Below are 12,431 nucleotides of genomic sequence, written 5' to 3'. Positions count from 1 at the left end.
GACTACTGAGAAATGTCTCTACTCATAAAAGCAGCATGCAAGTTCCATTTAGTTGTATCTTTTTTTTCTACCAGTGCAGGCACAGTATCTACACAAAACTAGCAGCAGAATTAAGTGCAGCTAGCTGAGAATAACCCAGCCAAGACCAAAGTGGTTTCATAGAACCATTGAATAGTTTGGGTTTGAAGGAACCTTTAAAAGTCACCTAGTCCAGCCTCCCTGCTATAAGCAGGGACATCTTCAACTAGATCAGGTTGCTCAGAGCCCCGTCCAACCTTGAATGTTTCCAGGGATGGGGCATCTACCACCTCTCTGGGGAACCTGTTCCAGTGTTTCACCACCCTCATCATAAAAAATTTCTTCCTTATATCTATTATGAGGACTGGGATAGGATTTCATCTATCATGAAGATGCATAATCTCCACGCAACCAACTTGTGCAGGGCCCAGGATGATGTTTGATTCGTTGCCAAGTGTTAAAGGAGAGCCAGCTACATGAAAAGCTAAACTTTGATTTATGAACCTGTGTTCATCAAGGACAATAAGAAACCCAAAATAGAACCCCTTAGCACTTAGCAAAACATGCAGTTGTGAGATAGTTTCCTAAAACAGTTGATTAATATATTTAAAAGAAAAAAAGTCACAAAGCCTCTTTTTTATTTTTTTGAGGGGAGGAGGGTAGTCTCTTCACCATAATGTCCAGGAGCTGACTATGTCTTTCTGTACCAGCATCCACTTTCTACTCAGGAAGCACCATCTCCCAAACGGAGTTTAGATGTGGAAAGTGGGATCTGCCAGAGACATAAAATCCAGAGGGCATACTGTAGTTCAAATCTCTGTAGTAAATTATCTGTTGATTTTCTTTAAAATAACAAAAAGAATTGAAAGGGTCTCCCCACTCTACATGTTGAACTGATTTCTCCAGTGGAGCAGTGTTTTCTGATTTTTTTCCAAAACTCAAAGACCTACGCAGGGACCTAGTCAGTGTGTCCCTTGCTGCAGAGCAAGCTTTGTTAGGGAACAGAGCTCTCTTTTGAAACAGTGGCGCGTCAGAATTGTTGCACAGAATTGCTCGGAGGTTGGTTCTCTGGTTGACAGTGTATGCTCATATTCCGGGGCTCCAACGCCTGCAGTTGCTTTAGAGCTGACCTTGGCTTGCAGGAACACTTCATAGAAGTCTTCTAGATTGCAGTCTTCGTCAAAATTAAAGCTGTTAATCCAAATATTCATGCAGTGCCTCTGGGAAAAACTTAATTTGCAGATCGTTAAAACGGAGCATACAAAATCTGTTCACCTAGTTAGCTGTTTTACTAATCTCAAATTAAATCATCTGCTGTTGCTTACTGTTAAATGTTTCTCATGTAGAGTACAGAAATTCTAATCTGTGCAATCCTTTTTAATTAAAAAAAAAACCACACCAAAACAGGGAGACCCAGGACCAATGGGATTACCAGGACTGGAAGGACTCCCAGGGGAAAAGGTAGGCTCTTAAAAAGAAGTCACAGCTTCTTATTGGCAACTATCTGCAGTTAAATGTTTTCTGAAACCGTGTTTGATTTTTTTTGGTGAAAGTTAATGTTTCTGTATTTGCATATTTATCTGTGTTTCCTTTTTTTGCTTTACTGTGGATCTGAAGCGCATACTCATCCAGCATAAAATTTCATTTTCCGCAAATGGAAAATTGAATGTCGGAGGTCTCATAGTATTTCATTTTCTTAAGTTGATGTAATACTGCTATATAGTATATTATGTATAGTATATACTATATATATTACTTGATAGTGACATAATTACATGTTTCTAAGTATGGCCACTAGTTCTTGCTCTCTATTGAACACCGTCTTATGCCTCACAGTCTCTCTGTCTCGTTCTAGGATTTAGGGCATAGCTACAGATCCGAAAAGAAGTTTGTACCTGAACTAGTCTAGACCTAGTGCATGCCAGACTCTCTTACAAAAAAAAGACTATTTCAGATGAGTGTAAAAACACAGGAAAGGGTAGAAATAGAGGGAGAGACTGATTTCCTGCAGTTCCTGTTGTATTACAGCCTGCTCCATCTGAGGGCCAAGACGAAAAGCTCACTGCTTGGACTGTTGCTCTTTATTCAAGTCCCCTTGTTCTGTTGTGCTTTTTTTGCACTCCATGCTGCCTGTATGATGGCACATCCTGAGCTGTAGTTCAAATCTGCCTTCCAGTGCTAGGAAATGATCCTTTCCCTCAGCTGATCCTGCATGTTTCAACCTTTCTCTTCCTAGTTGTGGAAGCTGAAATGAATTTAGAAAAAAGATTGTAATGAAATGCTAAAAATTTCGAGATTTTGGTATTCATTTCTAAATATGGCAAAGCACAAAAAATTGAGCAGGGAAATTAAAAAAATCTGAAAATTTACTGTCAGTGGAAACGCTTTCATTTTGCCCATATCTTTTAAATTTAAGGAGAAAAAATATTTTTTTGCAAAATTGAATATTTATTCAGCTTTTTTGAATTACATGTTATTCAATTAGTTTAGGCAAAAAATAGTTTACTGACATTTATTTTTCATCAAAAAGCAATGTAAATGAAAAGTTTCTATGTATCACTATGCATTACTCCTACTTGTGCAGAGAGTGGGGAGTGACATGATCTAAGGTAAGTCTCTACACTAGATGTTTAAATTACATGATTCTTACTCTGGTAGACTACAATTTAAAAGCAGTTAAGGACTAGCCTGATTTCAAAATGAACAAACACGGGGAGATATTACAGGTCTAACAGACAAAGTGGGGACAAGAATTAAATAAAGGGAATAAGCAATGGAGCAGATTGTATAAACAAGCTGAGTGCTTAGCCCTTTCCCAAATAAAAATACCCTTTTCTTAATGAAATTTGGACAAAAATTCCACCCTTCTGGTTGCAAATAAATGAACAGAATCCCAGAGTCTGCCTGCCATTCCCAAAATTATAGTGCATGCTGGTTTTTAATTTAAAGCTATTGGGTACATCCATGTAGCAGAACGCCGTCTTCCACGGACAATGTTACCTGTAGTTTCATGGTGATTTCATGAACTGGCTTAAGAACTTTGTGTCCTCGGGGTAAAATACACCTTCCCTCAGCTGTGCTGACATAGTGGTTTGTGCAGCCATGCTGCGAATCACATGGATAAAAGGACCAGGATAATCCTCAAAATAAAAAAAAAAGCTTCAAGGGAAGTATTGGGAATTTCTAGCTTCACTGTCGTAGCTGGTGTATGAGGAGAACACCATGCTACAAGTTCTGGGTGCAGAATAACGATAGGGACAGAGTGCAGCGCTCCAGCCAATATGCCCCGCTGCAGATCCTCGGTGCTCGAGTGTTCCCAAGGAGCACTTTGTGTTCCTCGCTGAGGGGTGAACTTGCAATTAGTGGCTTCTCTTAGCCTTCAGAGAAAGAGAGGTTGAACTGCTGGGGCCTATAAGCAAGCTTCCCCCTCCAGACACAAGGTCAGACCTTTGATTTGTCACCTGTCTGCACTTTGGGTAATGGAGTTAAGTGTTTCTAGTTATTGGCATTATCGTTGCCCTACCTGAACAAAATTATGAGAATGAGACAAATCAGCATTAGCTATAAGAACAGAAGCCAGAAATCCCAACATCTCCTGAGGCTCTTCAGCACAACAGAACATGGCTGTAGCTATGCTGGTAGAGTTTTTGCGAAACAGCCCCAGGTAACATAAACTCGTCTCACAAAGATACTCACCTGTTAGCATGAGTTTAACTGTGTCAGGGCTTTCCTGACATGATTATAGAAACTAGGAACTTGATTTTTTTTTCCTACGTTTTTAGCCAACATTACACTAGGAGACTCTAGTGTTACAGACTGATACATGTCAGCAGTGGGTTAGGGCAAATCTCCCTATAAAGGGAGAAACTTTACCCTGAAAAGACCATGGCATAGGCAAATCGAGCATGCTGACTTACAGCAAATGGATGACTGGGTAGCAGGAAGGCAAAAACTTCTTCGAAAGGGACATCTTAAACATGGGGATGTTGGTATGATAGTGAATTACCCTATGTGAATTTCGGTCATTATCATGACCACAAATGATAATTATTTGGAAAACTACAGATAAGTCTGGGACTTTCCATCCCTTTTTCAAGGAAGGCCTCAAACAGATTACAAAGGATAGAGTGGAAATTATGACATTATACAAGAGAACCTAAACAAAGGATTTAAGTTACTTGTCAAGTCTGTAAAATGAGTCAATGCCAGAGCTAAATATTAGCATTTAGCAGAGCCTGGCTTTTGTCCTTATTTTCAGTTCACTGAATAATCCTTCCTCAGGTTTTATTGGGAATCCATAAAAGAACTTCTGGTTTGAGTGTTACCATTTAAGTATAGATTTATCTTTTCTTCAGGGTGACCGTGGACCAGCTGGCACACCAGGAGTAGCAGGGACACCGGTAGGTATATTCGTTAAAGAAAACTCAGTTTGTTAGAAGCTGAAAAAACAGGTCAAGCAAGGTGCTGAGCTGTAATGTCGATCACTGTTTGTGGAATGCCAGCGCTTGGCTAGTGCTTCATAGGCAGGTATGAAAATGATGTGTTTTTCCTAAAGAGATTAGAGTTTTAATACCACCGAGGGCTCTTATTATTATTAAAATGACAGGAAGGAATGGTGTGAATACATGATAAAGCTGGAATTTGAAGCTGCATATGCTTAGTTAAGAAAGCATATGAGATACTTGTCATTGCTTCAGTTTAATATAAATACATTTTTTGTGTTCCTGGGCATGCACAAATTTCTGAGCATCTTTCTATCACAAAGAAAAATTGTGAATGTTAGTTATTGCAATCCACGAGGATCTGCATATCGAGTCAATCAAACATTTGCCTTAGGGGAATGCTTTGTCAGCTATTCGCATGTGGTGTTCAGAGACATTTCTGAAAGTCATCCAGAAACTTTGTTGTAGGTGAAAGTAAATGTAACTAATGATAAATTGAAATTATAATTATTCATTTGTGTTCCTAAAGGAAATGAAGACAACTTTTCTTTAGATTGCATTCACAGTTTAATGAAAAAGTTTATCCATATTTCAGGAGGCAATATGGAGTTATTTATATGCAAATACATTTATTATTAAATTTGGGCAGCTACCAATCCATTCAGGAGATGTTTTTAAATTATAAATATGCGTTTCATGAAATAAAGAGAAGTCTGTGTCTATGCACTCCCATTTCCATTAACCACTGATTTAGTCTCTTTACTGTGAGTTCCGAGAGAGTACATCAGCTTAAATAGCTTAATTTAGTTATGTTCTCCTAAAACAAGGTAAAATTGCACATTTAAGGGAAAAAGAGAAGTATTTCTCTGAGTTTTATAGCCCATGTAAGAGTTTCAAAGTTTGTTGCTCTGAAATATATTTCACACTGTGAATCAGTAACACAGTAGCCAGTTAGGATGATCTCAACTGTTCGTTCCCTGTGTGTTTCCCACCGGATATGTTCCAGATCTTACTGTTGCTCTCTATTCTAGCTGGATATGAATTATTTAATGAGTTCCCTTCTTCACTGATGGTGTTGCGTTCTGTTGGTTACATTTAATCTTAACAAAATCCACTGAAATAAATTTGTTGCTGTAACATTTTATGCTAAGCAGTTTTAATCAACAAATTAATAGACTTATGAGAGACAATATTTTTTAGTAGTCTAGGAACAGTTTTTAAATAGATTCACGTATCTTGCTGGAAGAGAGTTTGTCCTCCTTGGCTGGCATTATACCCTAGATTGAATAGTGAACCTTTTTTCTCATTTGGGGATATAAACATCTCATTTTAGCTTTGGCTTTTTGCTGAGTGGGATTGTCAGGGAAGTTTGGACTGAGATTCTGCAAGAATTGCCATCAGTGCCTATTTCCTCACCGCAAATCCTCAGTCCTGTTGGTCTTGAAATTGTCGCTGGCAATGATGTGTTAGATTCCTGGCTTGTACAAGTCAACTGAGGATCTGGTCTAAGGATATTTCCAAGGAATATAGGTTCAGGATTATAGATTCTTGTCTGGGACTGAACCAATTAGGTTGTTAAAAGCAAGACATCCATTAAAAAAAAAAAACTAAAGACATTTAAAATCACCATCTAAATGATGAGATGAGAAAAGAGTGTGAATTCTAGCAGGCTGAACGTAAAATGACAATAAAAGTGGCTGAAAAAGAGCATGAAAAAAAATTGCAAAAGTTGAGTCATTAATAAACCCACTTTAAAAAAAATCAGGACTAGGAAGTACCTGACGGGGAAAAAAGAAATCTTGACTTTGTGTGTACAGTGATATACTGTGATCTGACTAGAAGTGCTCAAGAAGGAAATCATGATGTTGTAAAAGAAAGTTCCATGAAAACATTATCTCAATATTCAGAAAGGGTAAAGAAGACCAAATGATTGAGTTATGTTGTACAGAAGAGCCAGATTAACATGGCACAAATATTAAAAAAATCTGGTAAAATATTTCTTTTTCTCTCTTAAAGTGTTCATTGAGCAGTGACATGAATATTTCACTCTAATTTATATGCTCTCTTATTTTTGACCTAATAGAAATTGATGTTTTTCTTCCTAGTAATTTGAATTTGTAATGTTCTCTTTTTGCAGGGGAAGCCAGGATCTCCCGGTTCCCCAGGGATGCCAGGGGAACCTGTAAGTACAGGTTTGGGTTCTGAACTCTTACAATAATACACAAATATTTCAAATACTGAATGCAAGATTTTACATGCAGATTTATATGTGTGTTTTCTTCTTTCTTAGGGTGAAAGAGGACCTATAGGAGATATAGGCTTCCCCGGGCCAGAAGGGCCACAAGGAAAACCAGTAAGCAATTTTATACTGAATATATATATTTTCATTACAAAGGGGTGCGTCTTAGTTTATCAGAAGTTACAAAAGAAATGAGATTACATCCTGCTTTGCTTTAGGATAGGTAGCATCTGAAAAACACCTAGAGCTGCAATACTCAATGTTAACCATCCAGTCAAGAATTCCTGGTATTGTGATGGTTTAGTAGTTAATGTTACTGAGATGTTACCTTTAAAGGTCTATGAGGGTCCTTTGGATCCTGTTAACATAAAGGATCCTCTCATATTTTCCGGAAGGAGAATGTTAACCTCGACACTCAACACAGTCTGTAAAGGATGGGGTGACAAAATGCTTTCTTGGTTTTAGTTTAAATAGAGAAGCTTGTGCTTCGTGAATGAATAAACTTATAACTCTTCTGTATACAGGTGATGCAACACTGCAGCTGAAGCATTTACTGATCACTCAGGATATGTCTGATCTGACCTCTTTATTTAATAAAAGCGTGACAGCAGCGTAGTCAGCACTGTCTGAGCTGATTTCAAATGACCTAGTTTATGTTTCAGAAGTGGTTTAGCTAGGGTAGCACAGAACTCATTATCTACCCCTAGGCTTGGTGTTTTGGGGACAGCAGACCATTTCAGTTTGTCAGCACACCTGCACATTACGCTTCTGTCTTGAAAGAAGAGACAATTTCTATAACTTCAGCGGCAAATTGGCCCAAGGTGCCTAATCTCTGCGAAACCTCACTCTGCAGTGTGAAAGGGAAGGAAATATTCCTGCTGTCTTTGCTCGTGCAAGTCCTTCTTTCCCACTCAGCGAAATAGCAGTGAGTTTGCTGCATGTGCAGGTTCACGTATCTCCTAGTCAGCTGAACAGTGCCAGAGCATTTATCTTGCACGTACCTGGTGTTGTGCGATTGCTAATGTACTCTCTGACGTTATTTTGGCCCATGCTGACTAGCACTCTCGAGACAATGCCGTGTTTGTTTGAGGGATAACGTGGGCCTGGGACTGTTTCCAGTAGGTGGCATGAATGAGTCCAGTCTCTTTTGGGAAGGAAAAATGTTTAGCCCAGAAGGCTGAAGCCATGCTGTGCCACAGGTCCTAAGGACCAAGGAATGGATCTGGCCATTCACTATTAGGGTGTAATCTCTGTAATAGCAGTGGGCTAATAGGGCATAAGGACTAATATCTAGAATAAGAGAAATCTCCTCTCTAGCTGTATAATGACTAGCTGGGACTGGAAAAATGCGTGTACCGGTCCATATTCCACCTGTTTGAATTCCCATTTAAAGTTACGTGCTCGTTAAAGTTGATGCAAATCTTGATGCCACAGACATTTTTCAATTATTAATATTTTTGTACTGCTCTCAGCTCAGATGTAATGTGCTTGCAGTTCAGTATGGCCCCAAGTTCCGTTTCACATGCTTCAAAACTATTTGCAAATATTTCAGTATCTTAACCACACAAACTGCTGCCTCCGCAGCTTCAGAATATGTACTGATACCAGCACTTAACTTTGAGCTTTACCCTTTATATTTTTAAAATGCTTATACATAACCATAATTATTTAAAAGATGTTTGTTTTTCTTGTAGGGAATCAATGGAAAAGATGGATTGCCAGGTCCTCCGGTAAGAACACATACTTTTGCATACTAGTGTGTTTTATTCTTCACAGATACCATAGCTCAGTTGCTTTGAATTCTGCTAAGAGATGGATTTACTCAAAACTTTTAAGTGATATGTTTATCGTTTTTCAAAAACGATTTTTCAGGGTGCTGTGGGGAGACCAGGAGACAGAGGGCCCAAAGGAGAACGTGTAAGTCCCTTGTTTTAGTAACTTTTTTCCTTTTACTGAGCATCTAAGCAGCTCATTCGCACGTATTTTGCAGGCAAAAACCAATAAATTAATTTTCTGTGAACTTCAAGCAATCTCTTAGACAACTAAGATGTTTAGTCCTAGACACCACTATAAGGAGTTAGAATTGAATTGACTTCTGCGTTTAGAGGAAAAACACATTTTATAGACTTTCTAACACAGTTGTCCTGGACAGTGTAAATTGATCAATAGGATGAAAATTAGAAAGTATCTGATCTCATTGTGATGCTGTCAGACTTTGCAAGAGCTATAAAGCTTTTCCTGTCATCATCCCTGGGAGCTTTGTAGGTCACAATATGTAAAACAAGCTTGTTACGCTTATGCAGGAGGAATACCAATACAACACCTTGCTGCTTACCAAAATGTTTAGAGAGTTCTCTTCATGGTAATAAGATCATGGTGGACAGGAATCATTAGGGGAGGTGAGAGGTGATCTTTATTTTGCTAGAGCAAAGAAAATCCTAGCACATACTCTGCTTCTGTTATAACTTTATTAAAGCCCTGATATTCTAAGACAATTGATACCACATTTATTTGATGAATCAGAAAAGCACCTCCCTGTGTAATCTGGAAAAGGAAATGCTGCTTTATGACACTGAGGAGACACGAGGTTTTCACCATTATTATAATAATTGTCCCTCACAGGAATTGGCAGTTTGCAATGTTCTGTTCCTGCCTTTAAGGGCACAAATAAAATATAAGAACCTTCTTATTGTACCACCTACTGTGTACAGTTATTACATTATTATTACTAGTAGTAGGAGTAGTACAGTTATATTGTACAGCAATTACATTGCTCAGCCTTGACCTTCTCAGTGACAACCTGTTTGAATACCCTGCAAATAGTACTGTGCACATACAACCAGAGGAAGAGGCTTGACCTGTAAGTGCATGGCCTTGAAACACACTGACCCCACCTAAAGCTACATCCTTGAAAGAGCTTACCAGCTGTTTGCAACTGGCCAGACTATGCAGCAGAGATCACAGATGCCTGAATCTGCTCTCACTTCTGGAATCACTGGCAAACATGTCACGATCTAGTTCTCTCTGTACAGAGTAAAAAAAAAAAATATATATATATGTGTGTGTATGTAAAAGAAATATATCTATACATGTTGAAAAAAATAAATCCATTTCCAGAAGTATTTTTGTCTCAAGTGATAATCAAAATCTCTCTCAACCTTTTATGTCAGGAAGATTTTAAGGATGCCTAATGCAGTGTCTGAATTCAGTTTCAGAAAGCTGTCAGTTGTTCTTACTATTCTGCAAGAAAATAAAACATTTGTTGATAACAAGGGGAGATCTGCCTAAGAAATAACAGTGAAATACACAGCAGAAGTCTGCATCTCAGATACGAGATTAGTGGGAGAGTTGGAGTTGATTTTTATTTTTTTTTCCTTCGGATCAGGTTTAACAGCCCTGCGTCTGTGAGAGAGATTGCAATGATTACAGAAAATAACACAAAGTCAACCTTTTCTTGCAGCCATTATTATTTCTACTGTACAGTGTATTCCTTCAGTTTGAGACCAGCTGTTGTAATTATAGAAAAGCGAAGCCTCAAAATTGGAAGGACAGAAGAAAACTCTTGAGTTTTTCATTTCTAATACTAGTATATCCTTTAGAATCTGTTCTAAGAAGGAAGAAGTCACCTGGGCTGAAATAATCTTCTACATCCTTTGAGTGACTAAGCACTACTATTACTACTACTTTATAAACTGACTGACAAACCAGTTGCAAATATGTGGTTTATACCAATCAGAAATATGCCTTTCAAGTCATTTCTACAACAGATGAAAGTACTGGTGGCTGGCTCATTAATTGTTGTTATCTGCCTACCTCGATCACAGACCGGGAGCCAGCTGGACTAGAGCATGTAGAAACCAGGCGAAACAATAGTTCATTCTGCACAGAATTTAGTACAGGATTAAATGCAAGAGATGGGAGAACACTAGAAAGGAGGAGGACTGAATAAATCAGCACTGTAGGCAGAGATTGCAAAACGCCAATGTCCTGCCCTGGTTTTTGTACAATTCACAGTGAAGGAGAGTTTAAAAAGGAATCTGGAAGAAGATGTGACCTAGTTTTATGAATTTTTGCGAGATACTTCTTCCAAACACAAAGAAAACACTGGAAGCAGTTAAAAAAATGCTTGTTTGAAAAGTGACTGTAGTATTTGATCTGCCTCCTACACATTGGCAGCCTGTAAAATGGGGATTGTTTAGAAGAAAAGCAATTCCAGGATCAGCTTCACACTGCCGAAGCACCGTGGTTTTAGAGAAACCTGCCTTTTTCTTTATTTCTAGTATAGTAGCTATCCATACGTATTCTGCAGGGTTATAAACCTGAGAAATTATATATGTATATTTATGCTTTAAATACATTTTTAATGAAGGCCTCTTGTAAGTATGGTAATCTTTAGACAGCTTTTTTTATATATGCGAGTGCATGCATGTGTGTGTGGTCTCCCTTTGACAGTACTGTCAGACAAAATGATGTGTTCAGTGGCTCCCTATACTGGACTCCAGTCTCTAAAAAAGTGAGTAAACTAAAAATGATATTAAAGGCTATATATACCTCTTTCAAGTTTTGCAATAACGTGGTAGAACAGGAGTTGTTCTTCAATTTTACAATGTTTCAGGTTGCTATGAGTGAAGTAGCAGATGGACACTGGACGCATAAACTTTGTTAAGGCCAGGAAAGAATCTCTTCCCTCCAGACTACAAAAGTCCTGCTTCTCAGTCAGAATTCTTCCTCTGCCCTGAATTTCTCGAAGTGTTGCAATACACTTCCTGATACAATGGCTGTATGCAGGACAGACACTTTTTCCTATAAATCTTAAAATTTATGGAAATCTGAAAAGGTATGCTGCTCCCATCAGAACATTACTCTCCCAGTCCCCCCAGTGCACATACGCTCCCTTTCCTGCTCCCATCAACTCTTGAAAATTTGAGTCTTAAACAAAGGTTGCAGGTGTCTTTTGGGTATCGCATCATATCTTGTCTTTTTCCTACTGAATAGCTAAATTAGCTGTGTGTTTGTAGGAATCAATCAAATGCTCCATCTTTCGAGTTTTGCCCAAGGTATTAATGCCCAGAAACTAGAACGGGAAATCAGGCATCTGCAGTATTCACAGGATAAGTCTTTTAAGAGAAACACAATAAACGTATTCACACTGAGATGTTTCCATGTCGCACGGACTTCCCTGTCTGCAGTCTGACAGGTTGTACTTGGTTTCCGTGGTAAGGTTTTGGTGACAGCGGGGCTGCAGGGGTGGCCTCTGTGAGAAGACACCAGGAGCTGCCCCCATGTTAAACAGAGATGGTTCCAGTCCACTCCAAGACGGACCTGCCACTGGCCAAAGCTGGGCCCATGAGTGACGTTGATACTGCCTGTGTGATAGAAAAGGTAAAGAAATGCTCTGCCATAGGTAGGAGAGGGGAGTAAGAAAATGTGAGAGAAACAGCTATGCAGTCACCAAGGTCAGTGAAGAAGGAGGGGAGGAAGTGATCCTGGTGCCAGAGCAGAGGTTCCTTTGCAGCCTGTGGCCAAGATCATGGTGAAGCAGGCTGTCCCCCTGCAGTCCAGTGGAGCAGATGTCCATCCTGCAGCTTGTGAAGGACCCTATGCTGGAGCAGATGGGTGTGCCCTAAAGGAAGCTGCAGCCCATGGAGATCCTGCACTGGAGCAGGCTCCTGACAACCTGCAGCCCATGGAGAGAAGCCCACACGGGAACAGGTTTTCATGCAGGAATTGCT

At 39.1% G+C, this 12,431-nt stretch overlaps 1 protein-coding gene across 1 annotated transcript in view; it reads left to right on the top strand.

Moving 5' to 3' along the window:
- COL19A1 (collagen type XIX alpha 1 chain) overlaps window positions 1-12,431 on the top strand; it is a 191,957-nt gene that overhangs the window by 167,389 nt on the left and 12,137 nt on the right. Inside the window, exons 37-42 of the mRNA XM_086625286.1 lie at window positions 1,426-1,479; window positions 4,374-4,418; window positions 6,598-6,642; window positions 6,751-6,813; window positions 8,394-8,429; window positions 8,572-8,616. Of these exons, the coding sequence (XP_086481412.1) occupies window positions 1,426-1,479; window positions 4,374-4,418; window positions 6,598-6,642; window positions 6,751-6,813; window positions 8,394-8,429; window positions 8,572-8,616 (288 nt within the window). The remainder of the gene's footprint in view (window positions 1-1,425; window positions 1,480-4,373; window positions 4,419-6,597; window positions 6,643-6,750; window positions 6,814-8,393; window positions 8,430-8,571; window positions 8,617-12,431) is intronic.

This window comes from Tauraco erythrolophus, chromosome 2 (assembly GCF_009769465.1).
Source record: "Tauraco erythrolophus isolate bTauEry1 chromosome 2, bTauEry1.pri, whole genome shotgun sequence".
Classification (NCBI taxonomy): domain Eukaryota; kingdom Metazoa; phylum Chordata; class Aves; order Musophagiformes; family Musophagidae; genus Tauraco; species Tauraco erythrolophus.
The sequence above is the reverse complement of the archived record's forward strand: the minus strand, read 5'-3'. Positions and strand labels throughout refer to the sequence as shown.